This window comes from Varanus komodoensis, unplaced genomic scaffold (assembly GCF_004798865.1).
Source record: "Varanus komodoensis strain SLA01 unplaced genomic scaffold, ASM479886v1 scaffold1, whole genome shotgun sequence".
Classification (NCBI taxonomy): Eukaryota; Metazoa; Chordata; class Lepidosauria; order Squamata; family Varanidae; genus Varanus; species Varanus komodoensis.
The window spans coordinates 128129210-128150565 of NW_025335268.1; the positions used below are offsets into that span (position 1 = coordinate 128129210).

Genomic DNA, 21356 nt, shown 5'->3' on the forward strand with positions numbered 1-21356 from the left:
TGGGTTCTGAAGAGGTTTAAAGCTGGAAAATAAGATTGCCACTTATGGTATGAACTCTCCCACTTTCATAACTGATAAATAGGTGTTGCAGGCTTTTCAAATCCTGCCAGACCTGCTTAACCAGAGACAAGAGGGGGACAAAAATGCACAATAGAAAGTGATGCTGTTCTCCAACTACTGCTTCTTTCTCTCTCCCCTTTTTCTTTTCTTTTTTTAAATTGAGAGCCCCACTGTGTGACTGCAAACTTAAACAGTAATCCTGTCTCTGCACTATTTATAAACTCCTTCTATACAAGTAAAATACATGTCTGAGTGGTTGGTGGGTGGATGGACACATTTCTGCATTTAAAAAGCAATACACCTCTTCTGGAATGAAAAAACAAAACAAAACCCATAGCGGTTAAGTCTAAACTTAGGCAAGTTTAATCAGAAGTAAGTCCCACTGAATCCCAGGAGCTTTACTCCCACAGAAATGTGCACATTTTTGCAGCCTCTCTGTGCAATCCTATGGATGTTTGCTCAGACATAAGTGCCTGCTGTGGCCTGGATTCAGAAAGCCCAGTATCCAAACTGGTATCAGTCAGTCTGACATCTGTTCGGATGTCTATTGTTGGACTAGAGGGCAACATTTTTCCAGAAGGCAGATCCTCGTGATGAGTTCTCTTCCTGGGTTACTTCAAAAAATATCTACCTACCTACCTTCTGTAGCATCAATCGTTTCAAAGTAATGGTTATCCATTGCAAAGTCTATGGTCATTCCTTTCTAAATGAACATATTGGCCACTTTACTACTCTTTCAGTTTAATAGCAATGTACTGTACTCCTAACATGACAAACCATGTATGTGTGGATGACCTTTGGCCATTACTGCTACTATTGTGAACGTTGGTTGCTCTTCCTTTTCTGGCTAAAGATGGCAGCTGCCAGCAGAGGTGATAAGAGCACCGACTAAGGTACCGCTTACATCAACACTTCTTGCTATCCTTACGGCCTTCATCTCCTCTCCTTTCTGAACCAGACCTCCACAGCGTCATACAGTCAGACCACTGGTCTCTCTAGTTTGCCAGGCTTATTTTTCATGGATTTTCCCCAAACATAAAACTAGCAGAAATTGCTTATTGGGAGTGCATGAGGAGGGTGGGGAGGTGAGGCAGAGGATATCAGTGGTGATCGCCCGTTTGTCAAGCCCACTTCCAGGAAAGGTGCACTTAACCCCACTGTGAATAATTTTAAATGTAAGCTAAATACCTTCACAAAGGTGTTCAGCTTCTGACTTATGAGCTTCTCTGATAGATTATTATTGCTATGTTTTAACAGTTTTATGGTAATAGGATTTTGTTGTTTTATTGATATTTCTATAATCAGTATTTGTAACAGTTCTCAGAAGGGTAACTGTATTTGTGTGTTGCAGCAAAAACAAGAAAGAGTCTTGTGACACTTAATGGCTAATAAATTTATTCTGGCATGTGTATTCCTGGACACTGTCCGCTTTGTCACATACATGAAGTGTTAACTTCAAAATGGAAGGATATATACATGATGATATATTTATATACTTGTGCATTCAGCATCAAGTCGCCCACCCCAGTACTGCTTTTTCCAAACTCAGTTGCCTCACTGGAACTGTTAATTGCCATGTAAAGCAAAACATACACATACCTGTGACATGTTGATACATTTATATAATAGCAAATGTCCATGTTAAACAAAGCATAGATTAAAAAAATATAGAGTTGTACTGTGTGTTTTTAAACTATGTGTTATTTTAAAAACCTTCCACTGATGCATTTATTTTGTCAAAAATTTTGAAATACATAGAAAAGCCATAATACCATTTCACATCCCTATATTTAATTATTTCTCCTTTCAGTTGCTGAATTTGCCCAGAAAAGGAAGACAAATTGTGAAAGTGTCCCAGCAATTAAAGTGTTTCTGTGAACTGGACTTTAAAAAGTTTATTCCAGTGAACTTTTTTCTGAAATTCCAAATTTTATAATACATTACTATATTCATTTTTATATTTCCTGGAGGCTGCAGAAATTTGAAAGTGGTATGGAAGAGGCATGATTTGGTTTGCACAAAACATCAGTTCATGGGTTTTTTAACCAATGACTAAGTGGGGCCACACTGGAATGAGTGTGTTGCTTCACATACATTTGATGTTTCCACTTTTCACCCACTTTCTCAAACAATCCAACAAAGAAACAATATGAACCACAAATCAAGGGTTAAAGCTTTGGGCTATTTCCCCCTCAACAACTCAGATAGCTTGCTAAACAACATAGGATTTGGGCATTCCTGAGTTGCTTGCAAAACTGGATGCAAAGTAGCCAGAGGGCAGGAGCCTGCATTCCTACTTGCTCCTTTACGGCCCAAACAACCCATGGTTTAAACTATCCATGGGATATTGTTACATGTGATCTGATCTACTGTTGCCTTTGGAGAGTACACTTACTCCACTGTTATCACTGGTAAACAGGGTCTCCAGGTTTTTATAGGGCTTCAAAAACCTACAGAACCTGTTTCCCCACATGCTACAAGGGACAAAATAAACCGGTGTCCAGGTATAGATGCCCATCGTTCACTCTGTGGTAGTTCCTATATCCCAGTAAAATGTTATGCAGCTACTGGTATATGGACAAGCACTAAAATGTGAGATCGCTACTGTTACGAGTTTGTCCTTTAAATGTTGGTAAGTTTCAGAACAGCAAGGGAGGTAAAAGAAGGGGATGAGTGAGTGAGGTGATTGATTGGTGACTGAGAATGTATGGGTAGAGTTTGGAAGTGTGTGAGGAGAGAAATAGATACTTTCAGTCAGTCAGCAGTTAACAGTCAGAGTTATGGTCAGTTAGCTGTTTGCAGAATATGAAGATGCCGCCTTCTCATTAGAATCTCATATAGTGCTGTGAAAGGCATTTAAGATTCAAAGGAAGGAGAAGGAAGTAGAATACCTGGAGGACATATTAGCAACTAGGGAGAGTCAAAACCTAATATTGTCAAGTATTATAAGGGTGAGAGAGATAGAAGCTGGCAGAAACCTGAATGCAGGAGGGAAATAAATAGATAAGGAACACATAGAACTGAGATAAATAGAAGAAAGACTGGTCAAAGAACATCAGAAGGAAAAGGAGGATTTGAGAGTGAGAAGTGATTGTGAAGGGAAAGAGATTACCACAGTCAGAAGTTATATTTAATATACAATATTTTATTTACAAATGAAATAAGTTACTAAACATCTTGAAGCCAATATGCTTGTAGTACGAATAAAGTTTTATTTTGTTTATTGTTAGTCCAGAGTCATAAGCTGTTTGAATACCAGTGTCACATTCTCAGGACCACACAGGCCAACGAAGGCATATTAGAACTTGGGCGCAATATTGAGGAAGAGGTTAATTAATATGATTGGAGTTAAATTCCTGGTGGCAGCATTACATACTGAGTGAGAGAGAGGGAAATAGCAAAGTTAAAGTAACAAGTCATATCTAACCAAGTTATAGAAGTGTACTTGTGGCACCTAACCTTTATAAAATTATAACTATTCTTACCATCAACATTTCTGCCAGACAATTCCTGCTGGAATAACTGGAATAAGAATCTGCCAAACCTCACGTATTACTGCAAGCAGTCACATGAAAACACTTAAATATATGAACATTATACATCACTGTGAAGACAACAGGCTATTCATAAAAGGGTCCCTTTTCTTGAAAGAGGGCAAGTCACATCTGGTAACAGACCATTCATCCAGGCTACACATTGGAACCAGGGTCTCCAAGTTTTTGGAACAGCTGCAACAAAAAGTCATTCTTATCAATCTATCTTCTTTCTCTCTATATGTGTGTGTGTGTGTGTGTGTGTGTGTGTGTGTCCGTCCGTCCATATGGTAGGCAACCTGATGTCCTTCAGATGTTTTGGGCTTCAATTTGCATAAGCCCCAGAAAGTCTGGTGGTCATAGATTATGGAAGTTGTAGTCCAAAAGTTCTGGAAGACAGCAGATTACCAAGCCCTGAAGGAAATGGAAGTGATAAAATCAGAAGTATCATAAAATTTGCAGTAAGGGTCAGAGATGTAATGGGCTGATGATCTACTTGCTTTTGAAAGAAGAAAACTCCAGTCTGTTTGAAAAATGCCTAGTGGACAGCACCATTTGTTTGGTGAAGAAATTTTGCTTGGGATAGCCTGGCTCTACATCAATTAGAGAAGTTCAAAGCTGTAATGCTACAGTTTCCTAATCTTGCCCAACACTATCACTACCTGGAAAGTGACACATCTAAACTGAGAGGAGACTTTGGTTAAGGGAACAAACATGTTAAGCACTTTCAAGACCAGTCAATAGAACTAGGTTTTCACATCAGGAATACGTGCACTATTATCTAGAGCAAGGAAAAATGTAATTTAGAAAGTCTATTGGTTTGCAACAGTTGGAATGTCTGACTAGCTTACCATATACCTTTACTCAGTAACTATAGTTGCTTGCTTCTTTTGCTAAGCCCCCCAGCTAGAGACCTCCTTTTCCCAAAGGTTAGCATGATTCCCCAAAGTTTTCATTACCTTGCTCAAAAATGGTATATTCACAAAGGATCCCAGAAATCCAAAGGCAATTGGGAAAAAATTCCTGAGGACAAAGAAGGCTTTGTTAATCACTGCTGAAAATCAGGCATGACAGCATCAGGTCTGTGGGCTGAAGTATGCAACTGCCCCAACCTCACAGAAAGGGGTGTGTGTGCTCTGATTTTAAATGCAAGAGGGGAATATAGGGATGGCGTGCAAAACCCTCCCCACAGCTCCTAGCTTGTTTTCCCACTGCTCCTATTTGCAAGAAACTCTCTTCCATCTTAGAATGCAGTACTGGGAATGGTCCTGGCTAAGAATAAAGTCTCTAGGGAAAGAAATAGGCTGTTAGGAAGAAATCAGTGGGAAGAGAAATTTTCATATAATCTCACCCTGCTTATACGTCGTGTCTGAGGGCTACCTTGCATGTTGCACGAATTGCAGAATATGCAGCTTGAATGTGGCTGTTTGCTTTTAATTTAACGTAACTACACACAGCCAATATTTGAGTCAGGACCAGGGGGGAGAATTAACATTTTCCAAATTGTTTTGTCCCTCAAATTCTGCACCCTATGGGGTTTTCTAAAAGGGGGGAACCCTCATTGACACCAATTAAGACTTTTAAAAGCCCAGTGCAGCTGTGTGTGGATATCTGTGTGATTTTGGGGTGGTCGTGTCCTGTGTTGGATGTTGGGACTGACAAACTGATCTTCTCACTTCTGGTTTGAGGAGGTGGGATCCAGGCATGGATCTCCATAGTTTCATCTAGTTATGCCCTTGGAATCCAGTAGGGTGGAAATAATATGGGAGGGTTGAGGTTGTATTTTCAGAGTGCTTCTGCTTCCCAGACCACATGGCTGGCAGGGACTGGCAAGGGTCCAGCGCTGGTGGATCATTCTGACCATCCCTTGGCCCTACCGTTTTTCTCCCAACTGGTGGTTGCCCATATTTTGAGCAATTTCCACCCATTCTGAAAGACTGAAATTCCTCTCCTAAGGCTGAGTTAGTGACAGTAAATCCTTTAAATTAGCATATGTAGGCATTTCTGTGTTCTGCCCCACCTCTTGACTGCCCCCTTTACCGCAGGTCCAGGCTAGCCCTGGAATGCAGTCCCCACAGAGCCTCTCCAAAATTTGGCCAACACACTGAAAGAAGTTCCCCACCTGTGCATTACAGGAAAGAGAAGCTGGAGGTTTCAAGTCTTTTCCCATGCCACTATTCGCAATCCTGGCCTGATCCCAAGCAGTTTCTGATGGAAGCATCGCAGCAGGATTAATCACCTGAAGAGATTAATGAAGCCATAGGCCTCCAACAGCATGCCCAGGAGAGGCCATTTCAGCAGGACGATAACTATGCCTCCCAGAAAGAAACTGGTTCCTTTAAGCTTCTGCTTCTGGAAGAAGAAAGTAAAGCTTCTTCTTAGTCCAATGATAATGGCCAGGCCAGACAGGAACAGGATCTAGGGGAGAGGAGGACAATCCTCAAGGTTAGTTTTGCATTTGTTATTTGGGCTTGCTTGTTACATTTTTATAGTACCCAATAGCCAAAGCTTGCTGCATGGTTCACAAACCCCTTAAAACAGAAACATGCAATCATGTGGGAAAGCATAATATAAAGACTGCATATTGAAAACAAACCTGACCAAAGCTAAAACAAGAGTAAAAGCCAACAGCAGTAGAATGATTGAAAAAGTCTGGGAACATGCAAAGGCCTTCACCTGGTACCCCAAAGACCAGAGTGTCAGGTTCAGAGCCTGAGTGACCCTGCGAGTGCCTGTAGAACCAGGAGCATCTTTGCAGGGAACACCCGAGGAGCCATTATGCAGTGCAGAAGCCCTGGGGACCAGCATAAAAGGCTTCCCGACACTGCTGCTCTTTGCTACAGCAATGCAAGTAGCTTCCAGGACTCTCTTGTGCCCTGGGTGCTGCATTACCGTGCCTGCAGCACAACCACAAGCACATTGTCTTCCTCAGCTGCTCTAGTGTCCTACATCCATCCTCTTGCACCCTTCCTCTCACCACATTGAACCGTACATGGTGCATTATCCTGAATTCTAACATTGCTAGTTTCTTTCTTATGATTAAACGCTCAAGATGGTAACCATCAGCTTGGAAGCAAGAGATAGAAAATATAGATAGAACCTACTTTCAATAAATGTGCTTTAGAATCAGAACGGAAGTTCTTTATAAGGCACACTTGGGGTGCAGTCTTATGGAAATGTAGACAGCCTACAGCTCACATCCAATTTTTCTGTCTAAGCTTCCATAGTGATCCTTGAAGAGCTTAAGGATGTTTACTGAAGCTCTGAGGTCTTTCTGAGTAAGCAATCTAATATTTCATATGACCACAAACAAAAGTTTATTATTTGCCTTGGAGAGAAGTGAATGGGGCTTTAGCAGAAACTTACATTTCCAAAGGCCAAAAGCACTGAGTCCATGTACAGCATCACTCCAAAAAGGAGAAAGAATACTCCAAATCCAACAAGCCCCACACCAATCTCTGCAACGAATGAAATGGAGGTAATCAGAATTTCAGCAGTCTGAATGGAACCCCAATTGGAGGGAGCAAGGATCACTTGCAGCTTAGCTCAGGAAGAAGGTTCTGCTGCTTTGACCTCACAATAGCTGCTCTCACATTGAGATCTGGATGGGATGCCCTGCTCTGTGTTCCACTGAAGCAGAATATGCAGGTCTGGCTTTCTGGTGCCGGTGCCAAGACTGTGGAATTTCCTCCTTTGGGAGGCCAGCCTAGCAGTTTTTGGAACCTAACACTTGCTTGGGCAGGACTTTAATTTGGAATAAGCTGCATTCTCCAAACCAATATGTGTTCTTATTCATTCTCCTGATGTCATTGTGCTTGTTTTCTATTTTGTTTTCATTTTTAACTATTTCTTGCTATTTGATCATATTGTAACTGTTTTACTGTATGTTGTTTGGGGCCATTTGCTGAAAATAAGAAATCATTTTTTAAAATTATATTAAGCAAGCAAACAGAGGCTTGAGTTTAATTTCCAGGAAGGAAAGGTCTTTGCATTACAGGCAAAATGGCCAAGATGTGCCATCTATTCCCCTTCATTACATATTTAATCAACAAACAAGTACTTCATTCTTCACATCTGATGATGCAGATTTTATTGTCCTTCCCAGGATGGAGACACTTTTCACCTTCCATGTTCTAACTCCTTTAGCTATGCTTGAGTTGATCTCCTAAACAAAAATGATCAAAGATGTGTATTCTAGTAGCTTGGCCATCATGGAGTACTCTTCAGTTCCTTTCACAGCTCCTTGTTAGCCTCTCAACCAGAGAGGAGTGGAATATATTAGGATATCACACTGCGCAATCTGCAGAACCAACCACTGAGTGCTGATTGCATATAGGTTAAACTGGATGCAAAAAAAAAAAAAAAAAAAGCCAGAAAAGAACAGCACTGAATGCAGTAAACAACCAGGGGAAAAATGGTTTTCAGATGTGCCTGGATTTATTTGGTCACATTTAATATCCAGGTCTCGGATGCTGGGTTCTTAGGCCATATATTGTCCATGTTGAGCTTTACCATCTGTTTTTCTCCAGCCAGCCAGCCCCCAACTCCAGGCATAGGTTCTTAAGGGCTGATGTTAAGAGCTGGCATGATTATCCATCTACCAAGGGCACATGCTCTAGCAGAGCACCCACAGATAAGAGCTCTCCTAGACCTGCTCTTACACTGGACCTGTTCATTCACTCTCCTCCTGCTTTAGCTCAGACAATGCTAGTGGTGTGATGGAGGATGAACAGATGCTATTTCCTATGTGCCATTGGCTCTCTGTCTCACAAGAAAGTAGGAGATAGCCATTCTGGGGAAGAGGAGCAGAAGCAGGAGCTGGAAAGAAGGTAGACTTCCTGAGGGAAGGCTTGCTACTGAGGGCGCCCCACTCAAAGGCCCTCTGAAACCCAGAACTGGCACTGGATCCATCATAGGAAACCACTAGCATTCTTCAGTCAGCATTGGGTTTTTACCAGCATGGGCTGCTGCCAGTAAACACTGAGGAGGTGAGTGGGCTGGTAGTATTTAACCAATCGGCTGCAGAAGTTTCCTCCAGTGACTGTCGGAATCAAATGTCACTGCAGCATGAAGAATTCAGTTGGCCTGTTTCTCCTCAACACACTTGCCATGTCCCTTTGAAGGATCCTGTTAGGCCACACATCAGCCGACAGTGAGTAGGTACCCAAGCAAAAGCTCTGCCAAGAGCCTGGAGATCCTCCTTCCTTCACAGTTTAGATTCAGTGCTTACTCCCTGTCTGTGGTCTGTTTGAACAATTGTGCCTGCCAAGTACAATTCTGTTCAATTTCTCATTTTTCCAGCATTTGCATTCATTCTGTCCCACTATCAGTTTGGGTATTTCTGTCCACCTTTCTCAAGTTTATTGACATTTTTGTACATTCTTTTCTAAAGTATAAGCTTTTGCAAATAATTTTGCAAAAATACTATATTTTTGTTCACACTTCCCCTTGTTATACATATCTTGTTGTGCATTTTGCCTCCCATGGGAATTTTTGATGGAATTCCTTCCCTGATAAGAATCTTTGGATGTATTTCTCTGTACAGTGTTGTATTTTTGAACTGTCTTTCAACATTAGGAAAACTGCAAGTGTCACCATTTCAGTGCCTTCTAGTTCTTTGATAGGTCTGAGAAGTGCACATTCTCTGGGTTCACATTAAAAAGTGGCACTGAATGAATTTCTCACCCTTGCTAGTAGTTCACTAATGGCTTTCAGGTATCTCGTTATAGTTGTTTATTTATTTCATTTTTACACTGCCCATTTTTTTAAAAAAACACACCCTCTGTCAGGGCTGAGCTGAGCCCCAGTCACCGGGAACAGCGGAATATAAATAAATGTAGCAGCAATGTTTCCTGCCCATTCACAATTATACTGCAAGCACCTGGCTCTAGTCCTCTTGGAATAGAGGCAAAAAGATATCTTTCTGCCAGGATCACATTCTCTAACTATCAGTAAAACAAAACCAAAAATTATGCCAGTGAAGCTGTCACCAGTGTCACACTAGAAGCAGAGGTTGTGCTGACATAACCTCAAAAGGGAGGTGAGCTGGCAAAGAGAAGATCTGATTAGGCAGATCTTCCTGAATTAACTCGTATTTGGCCAAGTAATTCCTATCCACCCTCCAGACTGGGGAAGTAGGATACTCACTCTGGATCTCGGTGATCTCCATCCTTTTTGCTGCTGTAGGCCTAGATGGGATCTAGATGTTCAGGTGGATATTTGAGTGTCAGGATAGGGAGAACTGAAGAGGATGCTGACACTTCCACATATTTCCCCGCTGGTGAACCTTGGAAAGGCCTTTAGCCCTTTCGGTGTTGTCCTGCAAATCATTAACTTCTCAGCAGAGAAAATGTCTCTTAGAGTTAAGTGAGCTGCCACTGTGACTCTAAGCAGGGCAGTTCAGTTGAAGTGCCATTGCTGGTGCTTCCTTTCCTCCTGGATCTGCGTGGGGGACCTGAGAGCTGCACCAGGTATGTAGTAGGGGTACTGATCAAGAGAGAAGAGTCCACCTCCGAGCCAAACTGCAGTGCACTTCCTCTCTGCTGTCATTTGAAAAATGACATGAAAATGACAGTGCTATGTGTTTGAGTACCTGTGCAGCTTAAAATAATGAATGCACAGCACTTATGTTAGTATTATTTATTTATTTATAAAATGTGTATGGCGTCCAATTACTTATGTCTCTGGACAGCTTACAGCATCGGCTTTTTGTTAGTATCAGCTCTTTGTTCAGCCCTCTGAGGACTGTTTCTCTTACAGCTCCTCTTACTTGCAGCTGTTAAGAAGTTGATGTAAGGTAGTCCTATGACCTACTTTACAGAGGACAGTCCTCTTTTTCAAGAGCTGCCAGAGGACCACCCCCCCTTTTGAAGATGCCCTCTGCTTGAAGGATTATCCAGATCTGTATAAAGATTTCAAATAAGCAAAACATAAGACAGGAAAGCAGGGGCTTTGATTTTTCCATTCAGAGTTACCAGTTGGGCAATAGACTGGGCAGGAACGTGAAGTTACCTAGTTACTATCATCCCAGTTATGGTGAAATTCTATTTCTATTTAAATTATAGTAATTTAATGTGCAATCTTATGCATATTTAGTTGGAAAAAGGCCTACAAGTCCCAGGGTGTCCTAGCCTTGTTGTCTAAATATGCATAGAATGGTTCACTTATTTCTAAAACTGCATCTTTACATATTTAGTTGCGTATGCAATTTCAATGCCAATACATATTAATCTTACGTCCTCTCTTTTGGTGATGTCACATAGGCCTGTTCCTGTAAAGAGAATGCATGTTCAGTTCTCACGTAAACAGCCACAAGAGAAAAACCACTGTAGCAGACTAATTGCTAGCTAAAGACACCTGCTTTATCTACTCTGTCTATCTGAAACTGCTCTGTCTGAGTCACAGCACACATTTCTATAAGGCACAACATGTAGTAGAAGTTCTGCACAAGAAGATATAGATCAGCGCTGGGCATGCAGCTGTGGACATAGGCAGGAAACTTACTTCAAAAAGCTGAATCATTTGGCCTATTTAAGTTTATTTTCAGCATTTATTTTCATGCATGAGTCTTTCATATGGTCTGATGTAACCTGAATTGTGAAGGCAAATACTTATAATTAATGTGTGCTGAAAAATTTCCTACATTTTCTTGAAATATTCTCATTCAGTTTGATAGGAAAGAACTTGCTGCTGAAAAGAAATGCATCTGAGAAAATTTGGAGAAATTCTCAGTTGTTTTTCAGTTTCTTGTGCTTCTTTGCTTATATGTTGGTCAAGGAAGGTGCGAAAGTGTCCTCTCCTTATTCATACATCTCTCTGGCACCCTGTAGCCTTCGAAATTCCATGTACTTCAATAAAAGCTCAGGGGAAGATAGTTTCTTTCACTGGGCTTTTACATTTCAGGAATTGCGGACTGCCTGTGAGACCGCAAAGCAGTGGAAAAATGTGTATTCTCACTGTGATTATGTAAGCCCAAAAGCTTTGCCAAAAATAAATTTAAAACATGGTTCATATCAATCTATAGGATGACACTTGAAACCAAAATGGCAAGGCAAAAATTGGGGGTCATCTTAAACATCAGGGAAAAGTTTTCATCCTATTAAATTCTTCATTTAAAAAAATTCAGGATAGACAATAAAGACAATTGTATTTACAGGTTTGACTATTCATAATCCTAAAAAAAAAAACCCAAAAACAAACCCAAGTCATTACTGGTATATCCAAGCACCGAAATAACTAGGTATAATGGATAATTTACTCTGAGGAGTCTGAAGAGAGCGGGACTTCCCTTAAGTTTCCACTTCTTAAAGAATATTTTTTGGGAATTCTGATTAGTTTGGCTTCAGTTTTCCTCCAATCTCCCACCATCACCTTGGAAGCTCTGAAACTTAAAGCTACATAATACTTATTAGATTGTTTTGCAACCTGAATAGTATTAACATGAAAATGGTGTCACATTTTCTTGTTTACGGTCAAAAAGAAAATTACCACATCACCTTAAAATGTTACCTAGAAATGAGAAAGAACAAACAAACAAACAGATATAAGCAAAGAAGTAGAGGGGAAAAAGAGAGTGAGAGAGAATTCAGAGAAGGAATAGGACAGACTTTTCAAGAATCCCACTACTACAAAGCCTAAAAAAACGGAGTGCAACCATCACCCTAATTTGGGGCAACAATACACATAAAGGTGGATTTCAAGGGTGGCTTCTTCCACTCAGTACATGCTTTCTGCCCCCTCCCCTTGGAATGGCAGAGAGAATCTTTGTCATTCAAGCACTAACACTAACAGACCTTTCTCCAAGGGCTCATCGGAGCTGTTATACACAGGAAGAAGAAATTTTCAGACCGACCATGTTTAGTAGGATTTTTTTGGCCGGCTCTCTTTGTCTGCCCCTTCTAAACACTTTTAAGGCAGCTAGACCTTGGAAGCAATGCTGGTTTTTCAAACCCTAACCCTAACCCTAACCCTAACCCTAATCTGGGGGTGAACGATCCATGCCTCAAGGTGTATTGTCATAAGGGAAGTCTAAGGGTGGGATTTCGACACAGCACATGCTTTCTGCCCCCTCTTCAGGCCTTCCAAGCCTTGGAATGTCTGGGAATATCTCCTGAATGGGGATTGGCACTCAGAACCCCCAAGTCCTTGTGCAGTTTTCTAGCCACCACCCTACTTTGATTGATAGTCAGGGTCTCAATTGATAGTCAGGTAACTGCTCACCAACTAGCCTATATGCAGTGTTGCCTCATAAATCTGTTAGAGTTTGACAGCTGAAACTGACCAAAGTATTGAACTGGCAAGACTACATGTAGAGGAAAGTCAAAATATTGCACTCCTGCAATTGTGGAAGACCGATAAATCCCTCCCAAAACCAACCAACCAACGAAATAACAATGAACACATTTGTGCACATTTTTTGGGCTGATCCCCAGCCTAGCCCACTTTATGAATGAAAGTCACGACCAGACCATGGTCAGGGGAGACAAGACATGGATACCAGAATTCTGGCTGGAGGACTGAGCAGGCAGTGTGGAGAGAGCAACCCACGCTGAGCCAGGTTGTCTGCTAGGCCCCCATGAACCACGCACAGTGCAAAGTGTATTCACAGGGTAGGGAACCCATCCATAGAGTGATGCAGTGCGAAGTACCCCTTCTGCCTGTTTCCCCATCCCGTGTCTCATACGCACATGCCAAGAAAAATGAGGGAAGCACACAATCTGTTTACAAACCATCCATTTTTATTTATTTGCTTTATACAAACTTGCAAGGTACAAATGCATTTATTTATTTATTTATTTATTTAGTTGCTTTCCTTGTGTGAGATTTTGACCTTTGAAAGTAGCTACATCTAGAACAAATGCTGCTGGGAGGGGATATTAAGCAAGCCACTGCGGGTTTAATTACTGGAAAGATTATCCTTGGTTTGGTTGAAGGACCCCAAGCTACACTGGTTTTAATCACAAACTGCTATTTTTTTAAATTGTCATATTCTAAGGTCACTTTTATACGAAAGAAAGACATCAACATCACATTGCTTCTTTGATAGTTTTGAAACCTGTCTAACAACTAGCAAAATGTTGCTCCAAACAATGTGCATAAATAATGTCATTTTTCTTGGTTACAGATGCTGCTGGCATATGAAAGTGTTATTAGAAGGAGAGGGAAACAACAACACTTAAAATAAAACAGGTTGAAAACATGTTCCACAATACTGCAAAATTGTGATCCTAAATGCACTCTGTTGAGAGCTCACAGCTTGTAACCTCAAAAATGCTTAAAGTGACATTAGCAAATAATTGGTCACAGTTTCTACCTACGTATTAATTGAGCAGAGGGATGGTGATCAGTGATGGAGAACTTCCCTGGCCATTCTTCTTGCCATTTTAAAAAACCTTCCTTCATGGCAGACAGAATGCCAGAAATAGGAGTGGGTGGGGTTCTGTTGAAGGAGATTTGGTGGCAACTAGCACTTTCTTGATAGAAAAAAGTGCAGAGGCTCCAATAAATGGTACAGTCCTCGCTTTATCTACTGTTATGGTTCCTCTAACACACCAAACCCCTTCAAGGTGATCTGTGTCTCTCTCATACTTGTGCACAAGTAGGACCACTACCTCAGAGTCCTCAAAAGAGGTAGAACAAGGAGGCCCTTCCCTGACTTCAGGGACAGCCACTCCTAAGTAGGCAATCCTTCAGGAGGCTAATGTAGGCCTCTCTCCAGCTCTTACTTCCCCACACCACTGGGCTGCCCGAGGAAGGTGTGGTCCTCCAGAGGGTGCTGGACAGCAATGCCCATTGACCACTATAGTCAGTGGTTAGGGAACGAAGAGACCTGGGATTCAGCAATATCTGGAGGGTTACATGAGCCCTGCTCCTTCAAAACGGGAGAAAGTCAGAAAGACCCAAGTACCATCTGAAGGGTGCACTTTTCTCAGTGAAGTGAGATATGTAGAGACATAAATGGCGGCTGGGACAGTGAGCATGAGTGGAGAGGGAATAAAACAGCTGCTTAGCAGGGATGCCTCTCTGCCAGCCACATCCAAACGCATTCACGTGAACAAAAGAGAGGTCAAACTAAGGAGTGGCACTGGCCTTTTAAAAAGGCCACCTATATTGCAAGGATCCCAGTGGGATAGCCATCTACCAGCAAGACAATCTTTGTGGTCCCTGATATGCCACAGTCCTGCACATCTTCTCATAATGTCCCTTCTGGGCCAGAGTCTCAACAGGCTTCAGCTGTAGCTTGACTGGTTTCAAAGGAGCGATGCCAGCTGGCATCAGCTGAGGATTGGGCTCTGACATACAAGCACCCTCTGACCCAACAACAAGGAAATAAATGCACCGTTCCACTAAACAGACAGCTTTTTATTTATTTTAAATAAATTTGCTTTTAATAAAAGCAGAAAATAGATCTATATTTATTTATTTATTTATTTAAATATGTCTTTTTAGCTTTTTTAAATTATTCTGATAAATTGCCCAAAGTGTCTCCATTTCAGAAACCCAGTGGCAGGGCTGACTTCAGTGGCCCTATACACAGAGCAAGAAATTTAGCATGAAAGAAAACAGTTCAGTGAGAAGAGAAATACACACACACACACACACATATGAACACGTGCGCGCACACATATATCACTGTATACTTTCCATAAAACATATATTAAGGCATGTAGAAGACAATGAAGGGACAGTTTTTATGAGCTAACAGGTGCTACTATGGGGCAGAACCCAGACTTTTATTATTAATTTATTATTATTATTATTATTATTATTATGGAATGTCAAATGTATTGCTCAAGAAAATGAACTTGAATTCTGTTCTGTGGAGTGTTCTAAATATTGCCAATGGGATCATTTAAATAATAAAAAGTATCCATAGTTTTTATTGAACAAGATAGTGGAAAAAATCTGATTCAAAGATAGATGCCAACAGTTCTCATTAAGGACCAGGAACCTAATTAATCTATTGGGCTAAATTCTTATATGTGAAAAGATGAGCGCTGCCCCTCTCCCCACTACTTTGGTGCTAAAACAAATTTGTGGGGAAATCTGAGAAAAATGGGTCTTTATATTTCATGAGGTGGAAACATTTCTGATTTAAAGACAATCTGCCATCCTTGGGATCCAAAATCTTCTAAGGTGCTGCTGTCCTACGATTCCTATTAATATTGGTTAAGGTAAATCCTCAGAAGTGATGAGATGGGAGCTTCCCCAAATGGCTACTTCAGTGTTTAACATGAATATGTAAAAAGCACAACCTTAGACAATAAAGAGCAGAATCTTATGCATGCATACTCAGAAATAAATTCTACCATGTATGCGCTCAGAATATAGGCTGGATCCATATTCTGTCATGCTTAAAGCAGAACCCCTGAAGGCAATGTGACGGGTTAATTTTAGCAGGTCTACTCTAAGCGTGACAAAATTTAGATCCAACCTAGCATTGTTTAGGATTGAAGGCTAGCAGTCCAAACCTATGCGCACCTAGTCCGATATAAGCCCCCGTGATTTCAGTGAGGCTTACTCATAGGAAAGTGGGTTTAGGCCAGAACCTAAGCCCCAGATTGTGAGAAGGGCTGCACACCACTCTTCCCAGTGGACTGTGCTGCCAGCTCACTGTGCAGTTGCCACATGGACTGGCAGGCATCAGTCCAGCTGCTGCAAAGACCTGACCAAGTCAGTCCCATCCCTCAGACACACCTACAGTAAAACGACATTCAAGGTGGGAAATGAGTCTAACAGTGCAATCCTGTGCAAGTTCATGCAGAGGAAAGCTCCATGGAGTTGACTGGAGCTAATTCCGAGGTACGTGCATGGGACTGCAGCCTTCCATTTGGAAAAAGGAATCACTTGGAATCTTCAGTGAGCAGGACTGCAATCCCTGGGGCAAAACTATACTTGATGATGGACAACTATACCTGTCCAAGGTACGGAAATCAATAGGCCGCACTGTCAAGTTTCTCGATGGAACCCAGGGAGCTTACTTAACTGCATAGGGAAAATGGTTATAATTTAGAAGAAAATGCACAGACCTTTCAGACCTTTCCTTTTCTCTTTCAAACCAAAACCAGGCCTGCCTTTCATACAGCTACAACATTTCATGCAACCACAACATTGTCATCCAGCAGTGCTTGAATCACAGAGGAAAACATGGGGAAAGGCAATTAAATTCTCAAGTGCTGCTCCCCACTGTCTCCAGTTTCAGCCAAGCCCATCTCCCTAGAGGATAATAGTAGCTAAGAGGGCCATCAGAGAAAGTGGGGGCAGCGTACCCTGAATCTGAGCACTACTTTAGGAACAAGAAAACCAACTCACATTTAATTCAAACTAGCCTTACTTTTTAAAGCTGAAGCAGTCTTATTCCAACCATTAGTTGGAACAGAACTTCTGGTTTTGACAAATGATTGGGTAAATTTGATACAGTTATAGGCATGTATTTGTCAAATCCAGGCTGAGAGTGAAGCTGCTAACTGCTTTTGTGAACCTATCAACATTTCAGCAGAAGTAAATTGTCACTCAGAAATAACACCTCAGGCTAAAGTGCCAACCGCCACTGTTTTATATTTGAGAAGATCCCAGAATGTTGGATGGGTGGGAACCCAGCACATTAGAAAACTAAGCCATGGGCATGTCTGAAAATCCCATTTAAAAGAATTAAAAGGAAAAGATGGCTGCATTCCCGTGTCCCAACTTATAGATAGAACAATCTTAGTTACTTCCATAAAATGTAATTTTGTACAGAATGAAGGAACCAGTTTGGGAAGACTTTATCCCACTTAACCTTATATGGCTATGGCAAACTGCCAAACAATTTTGTTGTCACCATAGTGGTCCAACCATATTTTAGTAGGAAAAACATAGAAGGAAAATTGTTTTCGAATGTTGTAAGCACGTCAGTGCTAGACACATGGGGAGCTGTTCTCTATCAAGACAGCGTTGCTCCATCAAGCCTTGTATTGTCAGTACTGACTGGCAGCAGCTCTCCAGGGTTTTAGGCAAGATTCTTTCCTAGCTGTATCTGGAGATGTCAGAGGCTGAACGTGGATTCTTCTGCATGCAAAACCTGTGCCCTGCCATTGAGCTGCAGCCTCTTATTACACAGATTTTTGAAACTAGCCTTGAAAACCATCTCTGTGAGCTTGTATGCAATGCCCTGGCCCATGCTCATGTCCTGTGCTGTGAGAATGAATAACCCATAAGGAGAGATGGCACTAATTTTCATGCAGAGCCTGACTACTTCTGCAGGGATCAGGTTGTATGGCAGCATACCTTTCTTGCCAGTCCTTGGATCACTGTCTGGAGAATACAGTAGGCCCAAAAATTCAGACATTGCCCTAAATGATATTGAGGTCCAACTTTACCATGTAAACATTCCCTTTCAGTAGACAAAAGCAGTGTGGAAAGGAAGTTGAGACCCTTGATCTGGTAAGATCCCTGGTTCAGTATGGAGAAAGACAAGTGAGCCAGAACCTCTTGAATAAATCATGGTAGGTCAGGGAAACTCTGTAGGCATGTCCTTGAAAATGAATACATCTCCCATAAAATCATAGAGTTGGAAGCAGTCAAGAAGGCCATCAGGTCCAACCTCTGATGTTGCAGGACACCAATTTACACCACTCCACTCAGATGACTTACTGGTTTCCTTTTGAATGTCTCTAGTGTGGGAGAGCCCATGACTTCTCTAGGCAGCTGGTCCCATTGTTGTATTCTTCTGACACTGAGGAAACTTTTCCCACTATCTAGCCTGAATCCAGGTTATCACAGCTTGAACTGATTATTCCATGCCCGACACTCTTGTATCAGTGAGAAGAGATCTTGACCTTCCTCTCTGTGACAACTTTTGAAGTACTTATAGAGGGATATCATGTCCCCACTCAGTCTTCTCTTCTCAAGGCTGAACATACACAGTACTCTCCTCAGGGCAGTGTTTCCAAACCCTGGATCATTTTTCTTGCCCTCTCCTGGACCCTTTCTTATTTTTCTGCATCTTTCTTTAAGAAAGATTTTGGTGCCCTGAATTGGACACAGTATTCTAGATGAGGCCTGATTACTGAAGAGTACAGGGGAACTATTACTTCTCATGATTTGAAAGTAACACTTCTATTAATGCATTTCAAAATGCATGCTCTCTCCCTATACTTTCCCTTTAGGCTTATCTCCCTTCTCAATTAATTCTTCTCTCAAGACTATTGAGGAAACAATCCGAGCTCAATTGGAAGAGTGGGCCCAGTCTCACTCTGTCCTCTCTACGACGGCCTACAATTAATTTTTCTATGTCAGGGGGACTGACTTTTGGTCCATCTCATTTAGTTCACACCCAAATTCTGCATACTCAAAATTTCTTGTCTTTCATAGCAGGAACTACTACTTCAAGGGCTGGTGCAAAAACTAAATAAAATAAAATAACATCTTAAGTGCATGGTTAACACAGTGATCTGTCCGGCAGGCAGTTTTCTTCCTGGTCCCATTACTTAAAAGCATGCCCCAGAGAACTTGCCCAGTGACTTAGATGTGAGAAGGAGGAGGGAAAGTTACCTGCCCAATCCCAATTTTGCTTTGTGTCCACAGGAAAACAGACCTCACTGGATCAATTCCAGCCAAGAGAACATTTCTATCCTCATCTTTCCCCATTCGACCTTTCATGTACACCTCTGCTCCATGTCCACATACATTATGCACGTCTTCTGAAACATTCTACCCATATGGCGTTTTGGAAAAGAAGAAAATGCCAGCCACAGCAGTATTCCCACACAATCACAGATTCCTCTAAAGCCTCTATTACTTTCTCCACCCAGCCCGTCTCAGACAAGCAGCCTTCTTTTTTCTTCACCGGCCACATGCACAAAGCTCTGCCTGTCGATCCACGCTTCTCCCGCCTTCCTTTTCCTGTGAATGGCTGTGAGCATAAGCAGAGAAGCATGGCTGTGCAATGGTTGCTTAGGTCGGAGAGTAAGGGTGCTAAAGCTATTCTGGTTGGCAGAGGAGAACTGACCTGGGGTAGGGGGTGGAGGGAAGAAAAATATCTGGTGCTCAATTCAGTGAAGGGGTTATTAAGCCCTTGGCTATGGTGGCAAGTCATTCTTCACACATTCCTGCCCCACAAACACAAGTTGGTGGAAGGGAACCAAGCTCCCCAGGAGACGGCTACATTGGCATAAGAAACTTCTCTTCCCCCTGCTATCACCAATGTCACTTTTCCAGTTCGGTGCTGAGCTAGTCCAAGCAACAGTTGATCCCTGGCTGGTGGTCTTCTGCTTTTTAAATGACTTTAAGACCTGCCTTGTGGAATGGAACAGCTCCAGTATGCTGCACCCATCTGCTACTGGTTTGAAAGGGCTTATCTGGGCAGCTGGTATGGGCCATGACAGCAGTGGAAGGGTGTGTGTGTTGTGGAGGTGGAACTGGGGTCAAGGTGAGACATCCCCCATTCTCCTCAGAGGCAGGTTTTCCTTCCTGAATGCAGCTCGACTGAAGGAAGGGGTGTTCTGAGAGAATAAGAACAATGGCCACGTGCATCATTGAGTTGTTCTGCCAGGATGCAGACTGGGCTGTTAAAAAGTGGCTCCGTGGAATTTCACAGCATTCACAGCAGCCAGGGCCTGTGCTGAAAGGAAAAGAGGAGAGAGAGAGGGGGAGAGAGAGAGAGAGAGAGAGGGAGAGAGGGAGAGAGAGAGAAGAGTCAGTGACAGTAAGTGGAGCTAAGGCTGTGGGCCTCTTGGAAAGGCCACTGATCATGACTTTGCAAGATGAGCAAAGGCTACGAATCTGACCACTCCAACCCTCAAAAAATTATCTTCCTGTGTAAGGACCTTTCTCAAAACATTAATGGTGCTCATCAGAAGGTTTATCAACTGGAAGAATACAACATCCATCCCAAGGTTTGGAACTATTTGTATATTTATTTAGGCATCTGGATTGTCTGAAATTTAATGGCAACGAATACTCAGTATCGTCAAGTTTTACTTTTTGTTAGCAAATGCATGATGGAACTTGTAATTGGTCCTTTGGAAAGTAGAATCCTGTTATCACCAGTGGATCAGGAGCGATCCCTTCTGCTGTAGCCATACCGGCAGTGTAACCTTCACCATATTCCTTGGTGATTTGAGGGTATGAAATGTTGGTGTTTAATTCTTGCCTGTCTTCTGGACAACCAACAATGGAGGATGGTCGGACTAACAACACAGTCCTATGCATATTTACTTGGAAATATTCCCCGCTGTATTCACTGCTTACTCCCAGGTCAGTGCGCATACAACTATGGCTTGAAAGATGGACTTGTGACATATACAATATATGTTACTTTCCATCCTTCAGTTCTCAGGAGCCACCCAAAGGTCTACAGGGAGAATAGCCATTAAAAATAGAGTGGATTTAACCATTCAGAACAAACCCAAGCTATGCACAAAAACCTACCAACTACCTTTTTATTGTTTTATGCGTCCAAATCCAAACTGTTTTGTGAAGGGAAAATCAGGCAGCAGTTCTGCCTAACATTCACAGTTCCTTTTCTTGGACACACCATGGCTCACTTCTTCTTATACTAAATAAGGTACAAGACCCACAGGCAAAGGAATTATATACCTCTTTTTTCTCCTGCTCCAGTTATTCTTCTAGCAATAGCTTATCCCACAATCAAACGTTTAAAAGCAATTTTAAATTAATTTTAATTAGTATTTGTGTCATTACACACAATTAAAAAACTTTGACTTCGAAAAGGATAATTTGCAGGGGAAGCAAATCTGACAGCTCCTGATCACGGGGTACTCT

The 21356-nt window shown here is 41.9% G+C and overlaps 2 protein-coding genes across 15 annotated transcripts in view; both read right to left on the reverse strand.

The window, feature by feature from the left end:
- Positions 1–3190: 3190 nt before the first annotated feature.
- Positions 3191–9851, reverse strand: GOLT1A (golgi transport 1A). 3 transcript variants are annotated; one of them, XM_044451359.1, is made up of 5 exons: positions 9741–9851; positions 6960–7051; positions 5833–6011; positions 4553–4616; positions 3191–3788 (listed from the first exon to the last, which is right to left on the reverse strand). In XM_044451359.1, the coding sequence occupies exons 1-5, from the start codon at positions 9760–9762 to the stop codon at positions 3750–3752; spliced, it is 396 nt and encodes a 131-aa protein (XP_044307294.1). In that variant the 5' UTR covers positions 9763–9851; the 3' UTR covers positions 3191–3749. The 3 variants fall into 3 exon arrangements, with proteins under 3 accessions (XP_044307294.1, XP_044307302.1, XP_044307285.1); XM_044451367.1 differs by having other exon boundaries at positions 3191–4616; positions 5833–5945; XM_044451350.1 differs by having other exon boundaries at positions 3191–4616.
- Positions 9852–18893: 9042 nt separating this feature from the next.
- PLEKHA6 (pleckstrin homology domain containing A6) overlaps positions 18894–21356 on the reverse strand; it is a 203664-nt gene continuing 201201 nt past the window's right edge. For 11 of the 12 annotated variants that reach the window (XM_044445554.1, XM_044445538.1, XM_044445546.1 and 8 more), the window contains one exon: positions 18894–20193. The gene's annotated coding sequence lies outside the window, so the exon portion shown is untranslated. The remainder of the gene's footprint in view (positions 20194–21356) is intronic. The other variant, XM_044445488.1, reaches the window with a different exon arrangement.